We start from the raw sequence: 24225 nt of genomic DNA on the forward strand, positions 1-24225 counted from the left end.
AACACTGTCAGCCTTTAAAATTTATTGCTGAACACTGTCACAAAAATGTGCCAGAGTAAAATTTGCATAAAGGTTATACTGTAATGACCTGGCAATCATCCCATCCTGTTCTGAATTTGTTTTAAATACTTTTCACATTGTTTGAAATACATCGTACTTCAGTCCAAACATAAAGGAAGTCTGTGGGAAAGCATTCTTTAGCTTCCCAGATGGCGATAATATTTATGATACAGATTTTTGTGAAAGTAATAGAGAAAATTCGTAGTCATGTAACCACAATAATAGGAGTGCTTTATGACTACCACTTTCTACTAATTACCATAGAAAATACACAAAATTTTAAAAAAATGTAAACCCAACTGTTTCAGTCCATTTATATTTTTGAACCACATTTTTATTATTAAATGATAAATTTAAAAAACAAGTTTTCAGTGCAGAAAAGAGAAACAAATATTCATGACAGCCAAGAAGGTTTAATTATTTTTTCAAAGAAATCATTCTATTTGTTTTGCTTCACTTGCTTCTCTTGCCAGATTCTTCCCAATGCCTTCAAACCATGACTGTTTAATAGCGTTGTGCAAATGCAGCAAATTCCTTGTGGTGAAGCAACTGTGGATTTCAGTAATAATTGCCCACTGTACTAATACTACAGATTGCAGCTCTGAGCTGTGGGTAGGAGTCAACCTTTCAAAAAGCTGTTGTGGCTTAAGATCTCTCACCAATTTTTGATGGTGCTCATATTCACATTATGGATTTGAATAAACAGATCCATGCTCTTCTCTAAAACCTTCAGAAAGTTTAAGAATCTTTTGAAAAAAAGTTATGTAAAGTTTGAAAATTATAAGAGATGCAGAAATGGAACAAAAATCCAAGTTTCACAGCTGATAAAATAGATTTCTACTGTTTGAAAGATCATCTTTAAAAAAGAGATTATCATATTTCCAATATTTGCATTTGTCATTGTCCTTTACAAAACTAAGAAAATAATGTCCTAGATGCCAAGAATATATTCTTTATCTCTGTATATGAAAATGAAGCTACTCTGGCATAAGTGGAGGTCTGAACTGTACAGGAAATATAGATAGAGAACCATATGATTTGAAAGTAATTTTACTATGGTAATATCTCTATAGTTACTAGCTTCTGTTGTCTCTAAAGTTACAAATTATTATAACACCCAAGTTCAGCAAGGCACTTAAGCACACTCTAAGAACACAGTAGTTCCACTGAACATCCATTAATTCTTTTTCAATGTCTAGATCTAAGAAGCTGGCTTTGGGTTTGGTCTTCTGCAGTGGATCGGCTTTCCAATGGGTGCAGCTCCGGCCAGCCCTGCCGCCACTACATCCAGGGGCCACTTTGCCAGAGGCGTGGGCAAACCCGACCACGGTGCGGATAGTGCGCAGAATAGAAAGGCGGGACTCTCAGGGTGTGCAACCAAGGGATGCGTGGTCCCAAGGCCGCGCTCCGGAGAGAGACGCTGGCCTCGAAATGGCACGGCTTTTTATTGAGTAGGTTCGGGGGTGGGATTGCGTGGGACCAATTAAAACTCTTTGCCAATGTATAATGAGGGGATGCACAACTTTTGAACCAGTAACAGGTAACTTGGGGAGGAGGAATACATGATGAGGGGGTGGGGAAGTTATATAACTTAAAGATTGACAGGTAACCGAAAAGTGGTAAACAACTATTATGGGATGGGGTTACCAGGACAACCAAGATTTTGGCGGGAAGGTCTGGGGGAAGGGGGGAAGGAGAGAAGGGGAGAAGGAGAGGGAAGGAGAGGCCATCTTAAACAATAGTAAAAATTACAGAATTATAAAACACAAATTATAAAACCAAACTGGAGCAGTAAAAACCCAATTGGAATTGAATTTAAGCACCACCACAGTCTTCCATGACCAAAATGAAGCACAGAAACCTTGGTCTTCTAACAGCCATCCAAAAAACATTCATGACTTCCATGCTGTCAGAATTTCTAATGATCATTATGATTTTAGATGAGAGATTTCTTTCCTGGTTTTTGGATTCCTCCACTAGCATATTTGCATGATGACCATCTTTCAAAATAGTCAATGGGAAAAAAGCCTGAGAAATGACTGTGTTTATTTATCATATTTTGCAAAGGAATAATTAAAGATAATTGACTTGGAAAATCACCAGCTTTTAAAGCTGTCATCTCCCATTGACTGACACACATTTGCAGACTATGTCTCAGAAAAATATAAATTTAATTCTCTATTTCAAAATCAGAATACATACATATTTCCACTTTTAATTAAAATTTCTGGACATTCCTATTGTTTTTATTGCTTTTATCTTCTATGCTTTTTTCCTATGTTGATCTGTCATGGAGTTATTGTTGCTCTACAAACCCTAACAAGCTGACATCTTGCTACTTATGTAGCAATAGTTCAGGCTGGATCCCTATGAAACCAGCTTCTATAAAATAGAAATAACAAAACTACAGTAAGAATCTTTAAAATTAAATTTAAAAAAAAATGAAAAAGAGTGAATCATTCGATTATCACCATTCAAAAAAGACAGAATTGAGGTAAAGGGGGACTAAGACTTTGGAAAGACATGCTGATGATAGGGCTGAAAACTCCAGTATAGAAACAGCAATAAATTAAGAAAAATACCTACAATGTTCACAACAAGATCATATTACCTTTAAATGCTCAGCTGAAAAGGATCATACAATGAGAATAGAAGAGACAGCACAGAAAGAATTGCAAAGAAACAATTTCAATAAAACAGGTACCTCTTATGGTTTTTTTGTGAAGCTTTCCCACTACCTCTCCCACATATCTTAATATGAGCCAGCAAGCAAAGCTTTGTGAGTTTCTCATTAAATTAATTGATAGTGATACAAACAGAACCTCCTGGTAGAGCCTAACTTTCTAACTTGCCCCAAAAATCATAGTCTTAGTGTTGTGAGACAAAATGTAATTCTGGTTGTAATGGAAGACAGTCAGCCTTCACATCTCATGAATATGTGTAATGCTTAAGAAGCAAATATGGATGGAAAAATCTGAATTCAAGTAAGTAATTTTTTACTTTCTCACATTAGTAAAATTATAATTGTTGAATGAAGAAATAAAATTTACTGCAACAGTTCAGGAAATGTAAAACCAAGTTTTTAAACCTCACAGCTTTCCTGTGTGGAAAAGGCACTGTTCCAAAGACATGTGTCATTCCAGGTAACCTTCTTCCCAGGTTTCTTTTGACATTTACTGCTAGTCTTCTGTTAATCTTAATTTATTTAAATTAGTTATTATTAAATTATTAATCTTAAATTAATTTTCATCTTATTGACACCAGCAGCTGCTGTTACGCTGACATTAGCTGTGTCCTTAAGCATCCCTTGCAAATCACACAGGATTTGATCTAAAAATCTGGATTAAAGTAGTAGCAATAATAATGAGCATTAAGAATAGCCCTGACTCTTATATTCTTCAGCCTTGCAGGAATGACATCAAGATTACATCATCTATTTGAAACTGGAAAGCTTCTAAGCAGACTGCCATGAGGAACTACATTGCCCTACAGGAGAGAGATGAATAGTCACAGTTGTTTCTGGAGCTGTTTTCTTCCCATTTATATTGAATGATTTCGAGGCATAAAATCTAAAAGAAGGGGATGGTGGAAGAAAAATTAAATATATGGAACAAGCCAAAATTTGTTTTGTAAGTGGAGTTTGTAAATGTTTCACTTTTTTTTTAAAAAACGTCATCGATTTTTATTCAAACTATTTAGAGCCACACTCTGCAATGTTGATTTTCTACTCCTTTACTGATTCATCATTTAGAAGAGCTGTCTGAGCTTTGTTCTAAAAATTACTTTTACAAAATGCTGACTATCCCTGGCTGCAACAGCACAGCTGCACACGGGTTTGAGAAGTGAGTGGGGAGAACTTACTGGGAAACTATATGCCTCAACCCACCTTTTTATGCTGTGCTGAATAAAGTAGGGGTTTTTTTGTGTTGAAAAAGAAATGGAATTAATTTGTTAGAGCTCTGATGCATTTGTGAACCTTCTCAATATGACCAAACAGGGATTTTCCTGTCTTTATCTAAGCTTGATGAGATGAGCAGACTGAAGAAAACATCAAATGCCATACATGCAAAAATTGGACAGATTCTGTATGAGATAATAGCCATTTTCTTCCATTTACAAATCAGTGCATAATAATTAAGTAGTCTCCTTTTGTTGGTATTCTTTAAATAGTTGGTGCTCTTCTAGTTTCGTATAATACTCTTGACTAAAAGCTCTGTTGCTTTTTACATATGAACATACATGTGAACTGTTTTGATACCCCAAGCACTACAGTTTGCTCTTTAGTTCCAAAGAAGATTCCATGTATAATTATGTGAAGTGACTATTTTAAAATCTAAAATTATTTAACCCAGGAAAGCATACAGAAGGGTCTAGCTGGTTTATCCACAAATAGTTAATCCACTTACATTTCTGCTACTCTGAACCATTAATAACCATAAACTTCATGTTGTGGATGAACTGAATTGATTATCAAATCAGGAAAAACAGGAAAGCTTGATTATTTTGTATCTCTCAATTAGACCTAATATCATTAACATCTCACAATTAGATTCAGGTTCTTCCTATTTCCGAGCCTTCGGAAGTCTTTCTGGAAGAGCGAAGGAAAAGAGAGTGCTATGCTTCAAACATTTGAACTCTGGTGACTTGAGAGAGCAAAGAATGCTGCAGCAGCTGGACGTGTTTGCAAAAAGCATCTTCAGTGTCAGTTCATCCATCATGACTAAAGCAATTTACTGCAATGGAGTTAGTGCTGGTCAAAGATGCTAAACTTTAAACCCTTAAGCCCTCAAACCTGCATCTGTCTGCAGAGCGAGTGTATCAGATCCGCACTGTCTCTCACCTCAGCTCTGGTTTGAAGACAGCCGATCTAAAGATAAGAGGGAAGGTCATGCTCTATTGCCACAATTAAAAACAGTTTAAAATATGTTAACGAGGAACAGATTTGCAAAAGAATTTAGTACCAGCAAGAGTCAGTAGAAGTCTACTCAAAGGTCCTAAGTTATAACTGTCATGAAAATGCCTGAAGATCAGCACCTTTCTGCGATCACCCAAGGTGCTACCTCAAGATTTTGGTGCTCAAATACCTTTAGCAATTCATTTCCATGTGCTTTTTCCCATATTCTGACCTCTACGGGCACATGATTATGTGCAACTACAACTGACACTGAGCATCAATCAGACAGTGGTGTGTTTTAGGCTTTAACTGCACCATTTGAACTGCTGACCTTGAGAGAAAAGGTTTTATATACCATTCCCAATCCCTTAAGTCTTCCTGTCACTGCAAAGCAAATACTTGGCTTTTATGAATGGATTCAGTTTCAAGTCTGCAGTTTTTCTAATGTTTTCTTAAAATTACAAAAGTGGCTTTCAGGAAAAGTTTGTAAACATAAGCACATTTTTCATTGCACACTATTACCACCACAGACAGGCTTTTGTAAAATAGTGCATGGTTAGATATCAGTGAGAAAATCCCTTATGCAGGAATGTTGTTTGTAGAAGTGTCCTGTAAACTTAGAGATAAATAATACCACAAACAATAGCAGATCATATCTTTTCCCTTTTGCCATTCATGTTACACTAGTTGGCAAAGATTTCTCTAACTGAATTAGAATGAGGTTTCCTTGAGATATACAGACCCGATCCCTTTTTACATTACACACAATTTTGCAATTGCTGCAGCCTTGTAATGTTCAAACTTCCTTGAGGAAACTCCTCATTTTGCTCCTTTTAATGCTCATCTCCTTTCTTAGTTTTTGTCACTATTAGTCTCAGTGAAATTTTTATAGTCTGTCCTTTAAAATAGTTAATGGCACAAACACAAATCATACATACATTCTCAAATATTGTTCTCATGAGTGTACATTTAAAAGATGAGTATGTGACCTCAAAACACAAGGAGATACATAGAAACTAGCATCAAATCAAAGCTATTAAAAATACATATAGCATGTTCCATCTTGCTAATGATATGAAATATACTTATCAGTAAGTATACTTAAAAAGAAAATTTGATGCCAAAGTAAAGCAGCTGAGTAATGGCTATAACAGTCAATTAGTTCTCAACAGCAATGTCATTGTGGTTAATTTTCTTTTTTTAAATTTGAACTATTTTCATTAGCATTTCTGGTATTAGTAGTCATATTTGTTTCTTATTTGTAACTTTGGGACCTTTGAGTGGTTACTGCATTAACTGTGATTGTATGAACTACCAAAAGACCAGCTTTGAGGGCTTCTGAAACCTTTGGCAAAACTTGCTTACATCTTCTCACCATGTTGATCTGGTGTTACTATTACCAAAGGGTCTAAAAAGGAAGCAACAGCCAGTAGGATGCTGTGTGGGCATAGAGTACTTCAGATATGTGAATTTTTGCTTTAGTGAAACAGCTACTGAGGCAGTGTGGCTGCCAGACAAAACCCACACAATTAAAAGAAACCAGATGTATTAAGAAAACCCAGACAAAAGAAGCTGGATGATGTCAAATAAAAAAAGGCAGAGAGAAGTAAACAATTACAAATTCGTTATTAGCTAGAATAAGCAGCATAACTGGGAAAGCCAGACTGTAAGATGAGTTCCATAGTGCCACAATCTGCACATCTTCTTCCATTAAAGCCAATGGGAGTTGTATTGCCAAGGAATCTCTCCATAAAATTTTGTAATGATACCCTTCCTTAGTGAAGAGAGTGAAACTCACTGGTTGCTTTAAAATTGCAAATTATTGTTTCAGACTCAGCAATACTTGTTTTTGCAAGAACATATGCTCATAGGGCTGAGCTAAAGACCAAAGAACTACTGCAAAATATTTCCACTCCTTTTTTCTCTTTTAAAGTCTTGTTGCATTTTTTCCTTGTACTATTTTTTTTCAATAAGGCCTCCAAATCCCTGGACACAATCTGTTTTCCTAAGAGGAATCAGATAATGATAACAGCAGAAAACCAAAAATAAAACCAAAGAAGATATGTACTCATTTATCCTTTAACAGTATCTAAGAAATATAAAAAAATAATATATAAAGTGAATATAAGGTACCATCCAAATTCATACCTCAGCCATTCTCAGGCCTTAAAAAGAGCTCCTCAAATTTAGTTGTTGTATAGACATGTTAGTTATGAGATTGTTTGAACCTGATAAATTAATGAAACAATCACCATAATCAGAAATTGGGGGAAAATATTTTTAAAAACCTCTGCAGTCTACAAGCATCCTACCTTTCTTTTGCGCAGTTTCACTTGATTGTCTGAATTTTCCTGTGTGGTCAAATGATCCCTTACATGTAAACACTGAATGTCTTCTGCTGAGCTGACATTTGAAAGGCATTTGTTTTCAGGGGCCACTTGAGGTTCTGTGAAACCACTTCCATCCAGACCATTTTCCACTGCCGGGATGCAAGAGCAAGGAGATTGCATAAGGCCGTTGCTGGGTTGCACTGCTAAACAGAGCTGTCCATCACTACTGGTGTATGATTCAGAAGAAATCCCACTGTCTACCACATTGCACTCAGACTTTCCAAGCCCATCTTTGAAAGCATCAGATTTCCGGCGCTGTTGTGCAATTACAGCAGTATGAAGCAGCTGCTTCCCAGGCATAATAACTTCTTTCACATTTGGAGAATTGATACTGTTTTCCTTCTCTACATCTACTACTTCATTTAAGACTTCATAATTACAAAGCTCCAGGCTTTGGCCAATACTACCACAAACATCTTCTTTCCTCTCCTCTTCAGGAACTGTATTACAGCCAGGTTCCTCACTCATATCTCCACTGATCCCAGATGATTCAGCTGCCTTGTTACTCTCTGTTATTGGTACCATCTGTGTTAAGGAGCCTGCTCCATTTAGGCTGTGCCCTTCATCTTTGGGTTCACTTCCTACAGCAGTGATGTGGTAATTAACACCACCCAGGTTGAGTGCAGAATAGTCATCATCATCGTCAGACACATGGACTAGAGTTTCTGTGCTGGCCTCCAGAAAATGTTCCTCGTCCTCATGGTTATCATTTTCATCCACCTCCTTTGAAACATTTCCCAGCTGCTTTTCAGGGAAGCCAGTCACCCCTCCACTGTAGCAGCAGTCTGGAAATGAAGCACGTTTTTCTTTCCGGTCCCCACTCAAAATCTCATCTTTTTCCATACTTGTCTGCAAGTTATCAGCTACGAGTCCGTGACAACATGCTGTATTATAATCCACAGGCTCCAAAGCCAATCCCATCCACTGGGTTACATGCTCTTCCCAGCTTTTCTTTCTGATTGCTAGAGACATGTCATAACAGATCAGCAGCAGACTACAATGTACCTTCCACAGAGGACCAGAGGAGATGTCATGGCTGCTGTGCACTGCTCCAGAGGGAGAGAGAGTTTCATCATTTTAACATCTGTAAGAAATAAAAAAAGACTGTGTTATTGAATCAACTCCCAATAAAAAAAAATAAAGGGAAGAAACAGTTTAAACAAAAGTGTAAAACAAGATAAGGGCTGTGGGACCAGAAGGACAGGAATTTAAAAGACTGTTTTGTTTAAAGTTTTAATACTTTTCATACAAAACTTGACGGCACTCATAATTCAGTATAACATTTTTTTCTGATTACTTTCCAAAATCAAGTAAACAAAAATAGTATAAACAGGCACATGGAGAAGCAAGTAGCTTCAGAGCCAAAATTTTACAACAAGCTTAACTGTGTCTCTCATAAGATAATAATTTCAGTGGGTATAAATGACATTATATCTTATAGCTGCTTTGCACACAGAGTAACTTTATTACTTCTTCATCCACAGAAACCTGTGGAGTACAGAATTCTGGCTGTTTCCCAAAGAGGTAGAGAACAACTGAGGGTTTTTCCAAATTAACCAAATGTATAAACTACTTATCTTGTGTGTATCTTTACTCCATTCAGTGACTCTTATTTTTATTGTTGCTATTCATTCTCTTCAGGCCAAGTTTTAATTACAAGTGTTACAAGAAACTGCAGAGTAAATCAGTTGTTGTGTTGTAATAAAAAAAAAAAAAAATCATGAAATCATAGAATCATAGATAAGCTTGGGTTTCAAGGGGCCTTTAAATGTCATGTAGTCCTACCCTCCAAAATACAACACTTGGAAAACTAGTTCAAGTTTTTTGGTGTATTTCCTCATTCAAATGCATGATAAAACCTGAACTTTGCCACACACCTCCCTTGCTGAATATATTAATGATCTTCTAGTGTAAGGCATGGAGAAAGCTGTTATTTAGGACAGGGTTCTCCAGAAGGGTAGATTCTGAGCCAGCATGGTTGGCTGTAGCTTTGCTGCTCACCTGGACTGTCTTGCTCTGCCAGAGGCCACCCTCCCTGCTTGGGTTTCTATGTGGGGAATTTTCACTGGCTGCTGCCTTAGGCATTCTGTATGATGGCACTTGAGATACATTAATCTTGTGTCATTGCATGTGTATATTAGCACAAAGAAAATATATTCATTTATTAATTATAAAATAAAATTAACAAGTTTGTTGCCAAAGAAAAAAACAAAACTTCTGGCTCATAAAATGTTAGAAGTTCAAGGAGCAGACACTTCTACTTTTCACTCCCTACACAAGAACTGTCAGCACTTAGCATGGATCTGGTTATTGATTTCAGCAATAAAGAAGATTAAGTAGTGAGTTTGTTCTGGGTCATTTCAGTCCACTAAGGCAAATTCTGATTGTCCACCAGGCCACAAAGCTGCCTTGACAAACCACATGCCTGAAAGTATAAAAGTATTTATGTTGAAAGAAATGCAGAATTATGTCTGGGCAACTGAACTTCCATAAATTATGTCTTGACAAATTGACTTTCAGGATAGACCTATACACAGTCCTAGATCTTTAACCTTCTTTTAGGAATGGCAAGCTTCATTTCACATTCACATTTTCCACCTCTGTGGAAACTGCTTAAAAAGAACATATATTCATAGAGTATATGAAATTCCATGCACAAGTCATTAGCGTGTGGGAGGCTGAGCAAAATGGAAAATAACACACAGAGTCAGGCCAAAAAATTATCTGCTTTCAAGGGGCAAATTTTAGTACTAAAAAGTTAATACAGTTTTATAATTCTCTCTTCTTTCCTGGTCAAATATGAGATGAAACCTAAATACTAAAATCTAAAGTCAAATTATTTTATAAATTTGCTGCACGTCCTTATTCTGATTTAATCTTCATTTCTAAGTGTGTGTAGTCCAAAATTACCAGAGTGAAAAATCAATAGTGATAATACTTTTAACTTCTGCTGCACATTTTCCTGATGGACACTAAAGCTCTTCATTTAAATTAATTTTACAGCTACCACTGTGCTTTGTTTAGATCTTTGAAAAGAGGTATGTTTAGTAGAAAGGGCTCAATGATTTCTACTGGCCTCCATGAGCAATATTTGAAGCTGCGCATGGGTGCCACACATTTTCAGCTTCCCATTTTCCCCCTAATAGAACAGTACTCTCATCTGTTTTAGAGAAAATTAAACGTGGTTGCTACAGCCATATAGGGACATTTCTGATAACAATCAATAAAGATACTAGAAATGTTAAGGGTAAAAACCTGAAAAAATACAACTTCTTAATGACACAAATGCATCCACCTCCCTAATATTAGGCTGCTTTTAATATGCAGAAGGCAGGTTCTCAGAGACTTAATGGGTATGTGTTAATCTTGCTGCTGTTAGATGGAGTTACAGTAACGGATCTGTTACTGCTCTTCATTTCTTGGATACGGTGAGTTATATTTCATGAGGGATGAAAAACAAATTTTATTTTAGGAACCTTTCTGTGTTACTTGCATTATCACTAGTTTTGGCTACCTCTTAGACTGAAGAAAAAATATTAAAGAGAAAAATATAAAATACTTTGCTTGAAGTGCAAGACAAATAAATATACGACACGGCCACTTTTATTGTTCTCTAACAAATGAGTATATGTTAGCACCTAATATGAAAATCTACAGTACATATGCTACCTCTCCAGGCAGCTTCACCAGCAGTTCCTGAAATCCCCTCATTCCCATGGCACATGAAGGAGCTCAGAGTTTGGTGACAGCTTTTCTTCTGTTCCCTCTCCCCTCCCCAAAGACTACCATAAACAATTCAGCTTAGAAATTATTTTCCTGCTCTAATTGCTTGACATTTAAGGGCTGACGAGCAACTTTCTTTCTTTTCTACCTATTTATTGAGGACAACCTATTTCCTTTCACTCACATGCAAGGACATAAGCTGTGCCTTGGAGGGATCACTGCTCCAGACCTCTGAAAGAGATCTGCCAGACAAAAAAGTGCACTGCCACTTTGCAGAAGGAAGTGTTCCTGTCTTGATCACTGCTTTTCTGCTATTGCTGCTCATTTTTTTTTTCTTGACATGAAGCATCTTTTACCCTCTGAGAAATGGCCCTCTCAGGTACATTTGTACTTTTGCCCAAGGGAAGACACATCCCCCTTTCTCACCTCCTGTTCTTGCCATGCCATAACTAGAAACCTTTATATCTGCTTTCTGCAGAATTTTAAGACTGTCAGATGAACCATCATCAGTCTGTTGAAATGTTTTGCAGAGTGAAAAGACCTTCTATTCTGATCAAAACATCTATCAATATGATACTGTCCATTCAGCTGTTGCTATGATTCAGACTTATATTTCACTTTACTTTTTAATGGCACTGTTTGGTATTGCTTAGTACTATTAACTTTCTGAAGAATAAAAGTTCAAAACAAAAATACAAAGGATAAAACTTATTCTGGGCAAAATTTCTTGATCCTGGGTTTGAATTAAGGAATATAGTCAACATTGATTCAATAGGTAATTCTTGACCTATAGAAAATGAAACTGAGCAGTGGGTCATCATACTGCAGCAGAAACCCACTCAAGAAACCTCTATGATGCTTCACATTGTTTACAAAACTAGGGCTTAGGATAGCACAGATAAACATTCCAGTTACAAGAATGAGAGGGCAAAAGCACATAACCAGGGCTCTCTGGTTCTACCTCTTGCCCCTCAGACTTCCAGGACATGGGAGTGGATTCCTGTTTTTTCCCAGAGTGGAAGAAAGAGGTAAAGAGAGAAACACAGGGTTATGCAGCAATAGCAGCCACCACACAAGCTGAGGCAGTGAAGCCCAAGCCATTAGGAGAGAAAAACTGTGGCAAAAGCAGTCCTAAGTAAGACACTGCTGTGGAAGACACTTGGTGGCATCCCTGTATGGCCAGATCAAGCACTGCCACTGATCCAGGAGTGATGTCCCTGCTGCCTCCACCAATTCCTCCATTCTGACAATTCATTGCACCATATACCATCTCCACCTTGCAAGAAATAGAAAAGCTTTAGAAGGTAGAAAGCTGCAGAGAACAGAAGACAGCTTACCAAGTCTGTGGCAGGAAAGTTTCTGAGAGGGCAACCCAGGCAGTACAGCCCCACCATCATGCCAATGATGATAATGCTTTACATGGGATGCAAAACTTTTCTTAAAAAAAAATTTAAAAAGGCAAAGCATTAGCTTATGAACGAAAACAAAGATGAAAGACTGCTTCATTACATTTTTTGCATAGCAGGAGTTTGTAAGCAATGGAGATCAAGCAGAAATATTTATTTTGTTATCGTTATTTTATCTTCATTGGTCTGTGACCCCAGTCAGTAAACTTTGTTTAAGGAAGTCTAAGTGAACAGGGTCTGTTTCCTATAAACTCATCTCACATCTCCTGGTCTGGCTTGCATACAGTTCTTTCAGTAACTCCATACCAATCTCTGACACAGAATGTTGTTTACAAATAATTTGAGATAAAACATAAGCCTCTAAGTCTTCGCTCAGCTATTTATTTTAAAAGATCTCCTGCTTTTAAAAGGCAATCCTTCATTTTCTTATTTCCTGCACATAGACCACCTTTTGGATTTCACTGAAATGGAGGCTTACCTTGTCTGCAGTTTCTATATAAGCAGAATTTGTAGTGCAGGGTTTTGGACCATGTTAAACCAAGCTGTCGTAGAGTAGAAATATTAGGATTGTTTGTTGTGGGGTATTAATCTAATGAATACTAGATGCAATTTTTTTCTGATTTCTTTAATATGTAAAATCAAATGCTAAAACCAGTTTGAACTTATAATTATTTAAAAAATACTTACAACTTTATTTTAAAAATCAGAAAAAGCATAGTACTCTCAAGACAAGTATGTTTCAAAAATGAAATAATAAACCAATTAAAATCTTTTATATAACTTAATTGCCAGGTTTGCATGTGTATGCATGTGATGTACTTATAAATGTGAACAACGACTATTAAGTATGTGTTGCTGATTTTTGTACAGATAAACACAAACACATCCTAATAGTGTTCTTTCACGGGATACTTGTTCTTTTCTTTGAGGAGATCTTACTGTTGGTTTCCAGCCATGAATCAGTGGACAGAAATAGAGGCAAATAGTACTAAGTCCAAAATACAAACGTTCCTTCCAGCATACCCTACCATACAGGATTTTAAAATTGCTGCCCAGCTGTAGATCAAAAAGGACACAACTGCTAACACCTCCCTGATAAGTTCCTCCCCTATGAACTGACTCCTGTTGAAGCACTTATTAGGAGACATTCCAAGAAAATAAAGTGATCGGGAACCAAATATTAGAATTTAGAATAGAATAGAATGCATAAAAATACTCAAATGAAATATTACTGAACTTGTAACTCTGAAAGATATCCAAATAATCCTCTTTGCACTAAGGAATGAAAAGGGAGACACATGTAGAGAGGGCAGATCTGGGGAACTGCAACGGGGACATTCTTCCAAGCTAATGGCACATGCCTTTGGGGTCAGAGAAGAGCTTTACTTAAGAGAGAGCCACAGAGCCAGAAGGGATCCTGAGCAGGGACTGGAGTAGGTGTGGGAAATATAACCTTTCTAGGATAAGAGACTTTTTCCAACCTTCCTCTCTCTGATCATTGAAAGGAAGTAAAAGCAGAGAGATTTCTGGCCCTCAAATCTCCATCTCCCTGTTAGGCATCATGAGTGGTATCTCCACAGAGTGAGAAGGTGGGAGAAATAGGGATTTTCTCTGCACACTTAGTCTTGAAGTGCTGTGAGCAATGATTGGATGCAAGAAAAGATGGTTTAAAATCAAATAAGAAAAAGACCACTTGGTTGCGAACTACATACTTGCAAATCTGATTTCCATATGCAGTTAATTGGCTAACAAAAATAAAAATCAAAAGAACTCATAAACTAAACAGAAAATCAGAAGTGAGAATATGTGACTGATTTATTTATTTTTATATAAAGAGGGAGATTATTAATAGTTTTGTGAAGGCAGGTATTAAAACCTGTGTTTTTTAGATTATTCAGAAAAAGAAAAGAAGTAAAATGATGAAATTTGCTAATTTCACCAAATTGAAAAGGAGAACTAGGAGATAAAACTGCATATGAAACTCTCTGAACAAAATAAAATGGCATTCAGTGATTAAAAAAATACTTCTAATTATAAATGCATATTAAAAATCTCTATTATATTGTCTACCAATCTGGAAAGCAAACCCAAAACTAAGTCACTGTGGCTGTTAATCTGCAATTGAATTTCAAGCTCAGTGAAAATTAGAAAATACGTAGAACAATAGACAAAAGAGAGGCTGAGCATACAGTGGCATAATAAAAAATATTTTCTTAATTCTTATTATGCAATTAACCGAAAACTATATACAATGATGGTAATTCTGTCTCAGAAAGAGAAATAGGGTAGGAAAACATACACAAAAAACAACAGAAAAGATTAAAAGTATGGTATGACTTCTGAAGAGGCATGAAATATGTGAAGGTTTCCTGACTGGGAAAGAGAGAATTTAGAGCCATATAAAAATCAAGTGTATCATGAAGAAGGAGAACGTTTATTCATTGTGTGCCACACAGCAGGAATTTGCAGAAGTCTAAAGTAGAAATAGAATGCAGAAATATTAGAACAAAACCTGCTTTTTTATTTGTCCATGTAAGTAAATAGAAGCTATAATATATAATAAATATAAATCATACTGCAAAAAGTTTGTTATTTCAGATATAAAAAATACCACAGAAGAAATTAATCAAGCCATGTACCTGAAAGCATTCTTCTGACTTGATAAGGATTTCATATTTCCTTCAGGGATCAATTTCATTCTCCCTTTAGCAAACTATATTATTTTCTTCTTTACAGATTCTGACATATGTCATACATGCTTATTACAGCTTACTGTCACTGGAAATGCCTAACACACTTCAGGGTGTAAACATCCTTCCTTTGGAAGACATTAACATGTTACAAAAACTGATACTGTACACCAGCAAAACTGATACTGTACAGCAGCATTATAAGATCTCAGTACATTAGACACCAGAAAATGTAAAGTCAAGCTGGCTAGTAATTATTTCAGAGACTTCAAAAGTCTTGCTTGTCTTGTGAAAATAATATTGGCTCCCAAGATAGGAGCCAAAATTTTGCATTACCGTATAGCTAGAAAATATAAACCATGGAGTTCTTTTATTTTCTCTTCCTCAAAAAGCAGCTGCATTACCAGTGCTCATCATCACACAACGAGGAGCTTTTACTTGTAGCCAACATGTGATTACAGTGGGTTTTAGCTTGGTTGTATTTGTATTTGGTTCATTTCCACTGCTGAGCCTCAGATCAGCCAAGGCTCTTCCTCAAGGATGAGAAAGGGGAAATGACTCAATCCAAACTGATCCACAGTTATCCAGGATTACTAAAGAGCTATATAGCTTACACTCAATTTAATTATCAAATCAAAACCAATTAAACATAACATTTAAAATATCCAACTTTATGTTTCTGTCCTTTTTTGAATAGTCAATAAAACAGTGAAATATTATTTTCTCAAGAATTTATAGCACAGTGATATCACTTTATTGTAGTTTTGTTAATACTGGTTAATACATTAATACTCAGCATTAAAGTTTTTTTAGCAGTTATGAATATCCATCCCCTTCACCACAGTATCACTCCAAAGTGACAACAGCTGTCAAATTTATAACTGCACACTGAAAAGTGAAAAAAGCTTTAGGCCAAAAAATAGTTTCTAGCATAGACTCTTTAAGAAGAAAATTAGACCCATCTAGAAATTCAGATCTGTGAGTCTTCTGGCTTTCAAAATTTAGTAGTGTGAAAGTTATTACAGATACTGTCTTGATTCCATAATATAAATTTCTTGTTTCTTCATAATAAAAGTAATCTCAGATGTAAAGTTTTAAAGTCTTCTTTTTTCATAGGAGGTTCATATGGAAAATTCATCCCTCTGCCAACCCTCCCCCCAAATCATTTTGGGTCTCTACTCCCCAAAAATAGAAAAGATAACATAATTTATAGATTGCTTACACCTCCTTTCACTCCCTGCTTGAACTGAAAACATCTCAAAAAGACATGAAATGACAAAAGGTCATCCCACGGGACATGGCAACCCAGAAAACTGTGGCTATTATTTTTGGTCCTGAATTAGGGAAATCTTTTCCACAAATATTTCTCCCCTCTCCCAGATAGAAGACATTTCATTTTCTAGCCAGCTCTGGTGAAAAACTAATCTTTTAGCTACAGGATGTCTTTTTGGAAACAATATAAATTAGTCAGATTGTATCCCTGTTGCCTTTTAGATTTAAGGTTCTAATATGGTGTTTCTATTTTTAAAAAGGTTGGTGGTGCTCATTATAGCCATGAGCTATGAAATCTCTGTAGTGTCAGGCACCACGGACAATGACTTTTGGCAACCAGCCTCCTTGCTGAATAGCAGGAGGCCTGTTTTCATTCCTGGTGTAGAAACGACGAAAAAATATTTTTGAGATTATTTTGCCAATATTTTTTACATAAAGAGCAGAAAATTATTTTTTCCCATTGAGAAAGATAAATATTTTATCATTGAGAGTCTACAGAGAATGACTACTGAGGTGACTGAGCTTTTTGGTGGGAATGAATCATTAGCAGAATCATTTGTAATCCCACTTTTTTGCACCTGTAAAGAAGTACTGAGAGCAACTGAGCAAATATTTCTGGAATGTAGCTGAAGATGTGAAAAGCAAAAATTATTCAAAATGGCAGCTGTACCACTATTTCTTTGAAACTAGAGAGAGAAATAACATATAATGTACACTCAGTGCTTTTTAAATGCACTGGAGGACATAATTAAATCCACTTCCTCCAAGGAAGGGAATGTAAAAATTTAATTTATCCTCCATGTTGGTGAAATTGGGAGGAAAAAAAGTCTGCATTTGAACCTAACCCTGAAACTGATTATGTTTCATTATATTATTCTTATTTTGGAATCCAAAAAGTTCTTTGTCTGTCAAAGGACTTTTACAGAGTATGTGTATCTCCCCTCTATATCCCCTTTCTCTCTGCCTCTCATAGGCATAATGCGAATATATCTGCTAGTCAATAGACATTCTCCACAGTATTTTCCAGAGGGCCTCAATTCCAAACTCATCAGCTGGTCTCCTGATTTTATAATGATATTCTTCTACTCAGCATCTGTAGCCTGCCTGGAAAGATATACTCAGCCCTGGAAATTGCTGTTTCTGAGTACATAACTACAGGAAAAATAAAACACATGACTTGTGAGTTCACATGGAGATTTTCCCTTGATTTTAAAACTAATTCAGATCCATTTCCTTATCCAGCTACCAATTCTCTCACAACATGCAAATGCTTTAAAAAAAAAATCTTTATATCCAGTGTTGTATACCCAATGAAAGCTATCAACTTGCTCTGATAAAACAGCGTTAACTGAAGATAAACAATTCAAGCAAAATGAAAAGGGATATATCTCCATTTAGCTGCAGACAAAAAAAGGCGTAATGAATTTCGCAGTACAACTTTTAGTGTGTTGAGTGTCTCAGGACTGCTAAGAAGTGGATTGTTAAGTGCTCCAGACTGAAAAAGTGAATCCAAAGTAAGTTCTCCTTCACATACCTGTGTCACGTATGAGCAAATTCATGAAGAGGTCAAAAAAGTTTCATATATTGTGATAGTCTTAGCAAACTGCTAGCAATACAATATTAAGGTTATGAATGCTCCTAAATGAGGTGCAGTTATACAGCTTTAATAATGTAACCCAAATTGCTTTGGTCTGGTGAATTTGTCACTGGTTCCTCTTGCCCCTTCCATCTTCTTTTAGCCCCTTTAGCAAAATGACTCATTGCAACAATCCTCCCATCTACTCCAGATTTTCCTCACTTCTTAGTCTGATGATGTTTACTTCAAACTCACCACCAACTCACCACTCTCTTATCCCAAAACATTTTATCATAAGGCAAACCTTCCATAAGTATTATGATGTTCAACTTGGAACATTTATTTGTTCTAGCATTAAAGAGTATTTGTAATGGTTTAATCCCATTGTGAAACTATCACCAATAAGACCTATCTACCTGAAAATTCTACAACTGATAAAGAGTGAGCAAAAGGGTGGGAGAACCAGTATAGATTCAGAGGTAAGAAAATTGATTATAAAATTTCCTAAAGTTCATGGGCAGTTCACCTAAAGCTAATAGATTTTGACACCAGGTACATACAGTGGAATAAACAACAGAAGTATCACAAATCACTATAAGAAAAAGAAAGCCTAGATGAAAGTGAAGGCTAGAAGTAAAGAGTACATATTATGAGTGAAATTGGTTTTAATGATACACAGAGCCTAAGGCAAACTTTTCATTCGGGATGTGACTAATGTAAAATACACCAGAGATAAAACTCTGGGCCTTAGTAATCTTAACATAAGTCATTGTTCTCATTAAAGAGAAACAAGCAACTCTGGTAGTAGTGGATATCAAATTACCTACCTAGAGACTGTTCTTAAATAAGTAGTACCTGAAAGCATCAACAAATATCAATGGTGAAATATAATACAAAACATATTGAAGTTTGATATAAGTAGTTATTACAATAAAATAATGTTCACATATGATATGCTTAGGATTTACATGTAAAAATTCTAGATAATTTTGGTTTGATGTATAATTTATGCATATTTATACATATGCATATCTATATCTATATCTAAATATCTATACATGTATACACACATATATTAAAAACACACCATTGTATTCAGCCAGTCTTAAAGTCCTTACTAAGAATTCATGGTGGTCATCATCTTTGGATGACATATTTAAAGCCCTAGTGGACAAAGACCTGAGCAACTGGTTCTAGTCGACCCAATTTTGAGTGACATGTTGGATCAGAGACCTCCAGAGGCTGTCTCCTAATAGGAAGGAAATCAATATCTAGCTTCTGGAAGCACTATTTCAATTGCTCTGGCCCTTGTGTTACTGTTTTTGTCTTTTTGCTTTTTCTTTCGCAAAAAGAACAGAACACCACCAACCCCCACCCCGTACGTTTGTTTTTTTTTTTTTTTCTCCAGACAAACAAATAATAGAAAATGGAACCAGATGAGTAAAAGAAAAAGGAGAATATTCTAAAATATAGCTTCTTTTTGAGAAAAGAGAAAAACATTTGTAAATTCTCTTCCTCCTTCTACTACTATTGTCCTCAGGGAAGCTTCATAACAAAGAAGATATATTCCAGTAACAAAATTCATTAATAACAACAGAAAACTATTATATAAAAATGTGGCTTAATATTTCTGACAATCAAGAAAAATAAAAGTTAAGTAACTTTTGAGACTTACGAAAAAGCCAAAAGGGGAATCCTTACATTTTTTCATCACCTAACAATTTTAAAATTTATTTTAAGCCCAGCACTTTAAAAGAATTACTATAAGCCTTGCCCACTTGAAAACTGCACACCCAAGCTCTTGTCTTTTCTTTTAGGAGGGATTGCTTTGTGTTAAAGAGGTCTTTGTGAATTGGGCCTAAATGTACAAACTTTTTTTTCCCAGTGCTCTGAGTGTGGAATTTGACAAGAAGGTCAACAGGTACAAGTTCAAAAGAAGATTAGTTTTCAGGCACATAAATTTATGGTGAAGGAAAGCTATTTGAATAATTCCTATTACATGGATGTAGCCATTTGCATTAATTTTTCTCAAGGCTGCAGACATAAATTCATTACTTCCTTCAAGGGAGTAATTTGATCCAAGTACTTGGGCAATTTTCTTGTTTCAAAAAGAACTTTAACATTTCCGAAGGAACACAGCAAGGCAAAAAAACCTCTAGATGCTCATTTTCAGTGTTCATTTTTGTTATATATCTATAAAATAATTTTTCAGAGGTTTTTTTTAGATTATAACTTTTCTGTGAATCCTTTTTCTTGAACAACCATATCTTAAAAAACCAAAACAAGTTAAGCATAACCGAGAAATTAGGCTAAGTAGAACCAGAAATTGAATAGTGATTTGTCTCCAGGACTTTCATTTAAACCTTCTAAATCAAAAACGCAGGCATCTATCAGTGGTATATTTTCTTATAGTCTAAAGAAAATTCAGAGTTTAACGAGAAAATACCTTCTGGGTTCTCTTCTGTTGTCCACCCTGTAGTTCAACTGCCTCAGGTGTCAAGTACTTTCATCTGCAAGTGCGGTCAGATGAGGTAATTATATGCTTTAAACCCCAGAAGTGGTGCTGCAGAAGATAACTGTTTAATAGGGAATATTTTCCTCTGTTTAACTGGAGTACTCACTAATACTAAATACGTGCACATATACTTGCAGCAGCAAGCATGGGAACACAGTGCAGTAAAAGCCACTAAAGCCAAATCCCTTGAGACATCAATGTTCCAGCACAATTTCATGAGAATGACAAAAAGACTCAGACAAATTCCTCTTAACTTCTCAGTCCCACCACTTATGTATCGCAGCTCTCCCAGACTAGAACATCTCACTGGAGAAGACTTGTCCATAAGCAAATAAGTGATTGTGATGTTAAAATTTATGCCAGGATATACTCAGGAACAATTTACTGCCTATTGATTGTTCCCTGTCCAGTTCAGATACATTCCCTTCACAAGCCAGAGCCAATTCTGACCACCCTGAAGAACTTTCTTCCCCCCAATGGCAGCAAAGTGTACAATTCTCAGTCTACTGCAGAGGAAATATTTGACCCCATTCTGGAATATCCTTCACGTCCTTTCACATCACAAAGTCATTTCCTTACACAACAATCATTTTGAAAAATAGTAAAAGCAAAGTTAAAAGATTCTTGAAATTCATGAACAGATGACTTCCCTTTAGTTACCAATCTGGCCAATAACTACATGGAGCCTTAAAGTAATTTTCAGATTACTTATAAACAATAATTTTCAAGAAGACAAAAAATACTATATAGATTGACATAGAAAATGCTTCTCATATCCAGAACAAATTCATAATTAAACCACAATTTTACATAAAATATAAATGCATTCACATATCAGTGAAAGATACTATCGTAATATTCTCCCTAAACTCTTAACAGCAGATTGTTATTTTTATTAGTTACATGTTTACTAGGTTAAGAAGAAAAAAAGAGTAAATCCATACATCCTCCCCAAAATTACAGTCAGTTGACATTTACTGACTCTTACTTTACCTCTTCTAAATGCTAGCACAGCACACAGCAATCTCTGTATCTAATTATATGTTACTAAAAATAACCTAATTTAGCTAAAGCCAACAAATAAACCTTGGAACTTCAGATTTAGAGTGTACACCTTTAAAACTGTATTGTCGCTTCTGCAACAAATTTCATCTAGGACTGAGAAAAGGCTGGACACCTAGCCCAGCAGAGGTACAACTGATATATCTACCTAAGACACTCCTCATCATCATTACCGCTGGAGTGAAGGGAAGGGAAGGTGAGGAGAGAGAAAAAAACATAGCCCTAAATGCCCTCCCCGTTGTTAATGAGGTGGAAAAAACCCCAAAACACTCACACATCTAACTTTCTTATTTAATATACACTAAAAAATACGCAAGCAAGACCCTACCACTCTATTTATTTATATCAGAATGCAAATAAAGTTCAGAATTTCAAGCATATTTTTAAAACATGAAGAAAAATGCACATTAATTTTTTATAGGTCTGGCATATTTTGATAAACATAATAGTCACAGTTTACAACTAACAGTATATTTTTAAAGATTATAAAATTTTTACCTCTCTTTCTAATGCTGAGATCCTGAATGCAGAACACTCCAGTGCTGGATACCGGTTTCTTTTCTGAGATTTTTCTTACCTTTTTTTTTTTTTTTTTTTTTGGTCCAATTTTTTTTATAGTATAAAGTACAAAAAGATTCCAATACAGCCTTACCTAGATGAAGAGAATCAGGAATTCAGACATGACCTTCCTAAAATCTTTGGTCAACAGAAGAAGAAAAAAGCCCAAACAACAAAACGAAGAAACAAATAAGCAAACAAACAAACAAAAGAGCCCAGTCCCAGCTAGCTCCTGCTAGCAGAAAAGTTCAGATTTCGCTACTGAGATCATTGCTCTATTCTAAGCAGTTTCGCTCAATGTGTGATTCTAACAAAAACACCCTCTGCAGCTGGAGGGAGCCTTAGCTAAGCACGAGCCTGTCAAGCTTTTCCCAGTGACTTCTGTCTACTAAATTCAGACTGATGTTTTGTGAGAGGGGGCCTCAACAACCAGGCCCAGATTGCCTGAAAAGTATTTCCTGCCTTTGAGAGAGAGAGGGAGAGAGAGACAGCGAGCCTGCCTGCCTGCGCCAGGGAGAGAGCACAGAAATGGAGGGAAAAGAAAATGTCAAGACCGAGTGTTTCAAGGCAGTCAGCTTTATACACTGCTGGGCTATTTCTGCTAAAGAAAAATACCAGTACTACAGCTACATAATGTAAAAATGCTTTTAGATCTCTCCCTCCTGGATTTTTCCCTTTAAAAAAATACTTTATACATCTCTAATACTCACACAAAGGTAAGAGTTATCCAGAACAATACAAGAACGTTTCTGAAACACCTGGTTTTTGACATCAGGTAGTGAGAAATGCGATCTAAACTGAACACGTCACAGTGACAAAAGTTCTAGTATGATTCTGTCGAACAAATACACACAGTTAGATAGACTCCATTTAAAGACATGCTAAAATTGCATTCTCACTCAAGAGAATAAGCTGGATCTGAGAAAACGAAGGCTACAGTTTAAACACAGTCATGTTGCATGCAGTGGAATATGTTGCTTTACCTCTTTTGAGAATCCTCCAGAGTCATACAAATCCAGCCCTGCAAAAGCAAAAGGACAGACTCCATCTTGATCATATTAGTATTTTGCTGACATAAAACACTTGTAAGTACTTCGTTCCAGTTTGACAGGGTGCCTGAATCATGTCTCCAGAGTAACCCACAGCATCTACATCCTTTGCTCTGTACAAATTTAGTGAATATCGTCTGTTTATCTTTTCTGCTTTCTTCTGCCTTCTCTGAACGACTTCCTCTTAGCTGTTCCAGCCTGAGAACTTGGATTACCATTTGGTTTTGATTAAAACCAGACGGACAGCTCCGTGGAAGTTTGAGGGTAAGCTAATGGAAATTACTAGTATGGCTTTAATTAGTGTATTTATTAGGAATAAATATTAGCTATTCACGTAACAAATTCTACTAATAAACACATGCAAACCCCCATCTTTGGCCACTGGTTTTATATTTAGGTAAAATAACTTACTTAGTATTTATTTTATTTAAGTCTGCGTGACTCATAATAGTAATCAACATGTACAATTTTTAGTTTTTTATACTTTCAAGACAGAAAGTAGTGCTGTTTATTCATCTTACCAGGTGGGTCAGTCATTTACCACTTACTCTCTGATGACTCCTTCAGCTGGTGTAAAGACTCCTTATTAATTATTGCTCTGAGTAAATGATTTTACAGTTATTGATTCAGTTATTCATTGGAAAATTTGGCCTTTTTTCTGGCTTTCAGAGGGAGCTACAGAAGTAAGACATTGCAGATGTTTTTATATGTAAAATAATGTCTGGACATTTACTGACCAGAAAGCCTGCATTCAGCAGGCCTGCCACAACTGGGACAGGATATTTATTCTGAAAGGAGATAGAAGATCTTAATTACTAACTGCTGATACATGAGTTTCTACCAGCCTCCAACAACTGCTCTCAACTGTTTATACAACGCCTTCATTAGCTCAATTGAATCTTTTCAAGGGCATTTCTTAAGTCAAAGAAAAGCCAGCCCTGTAGGGCTGTCTCCAGCACTCACAAATATGGCCATATCTGGAGCTAATTTGTCAAGCTTTAGTTCCTGAGCATGTGGAACTTTGGGCTAA

At 36.0% G+C, this 24225-nt stretch overlaps 1 protein-coding gene across 3 annotated transcripts in view; it reads right to left on the minus strand.

Annotated features, from left to right (window-relative positions):
• The window catches only part of DLC1 (DLC1 Rho GTPase activating protein), a 211592-nt gene extending 188212 nt beyond the window's left edge, over positions 1-23380 (minus strand). Inside the window, exons 1-2 of one of the 3 annotated variants that reach the window (XM_083862027.1) lie at positions 23130-23380; positions 7267-8428 (exon numbers count right to left, since the gene is read on the minus strand). In XM_083862027.1, coding sequence (XP_083718153.1) covers positions 7267-8316 — 1050 coding nt within the window. In that variant the 5' untranslated portion in view covers positions 8317-8428; positions 23130-23380. Of the gene's footprint in view, positions 1-7266; positions 8429-22086; positions 22457-23129 lie in introns of those variants that run through there. The other 2 variants (XM_083862026.1, XM_083862025.1) reach the window with 2 other exon arrangements.
• Between the last annotated feature and the right edge of the window lie 845 nt (positions 23381-24225).

The sequence above is a fragment of the Zosterops lateralis genome (assembly GCF_965231275.1).
Source record: "Zosterops lateralis genome assembly, chromosome: 5".
In the NCBI taxonomy this organism is placed as follows: Eukaryota; Metazoa; Chordata; class Aves; order Passeriformes; family Zosteropidae; genus Zosterops; species Zosterops lateralis.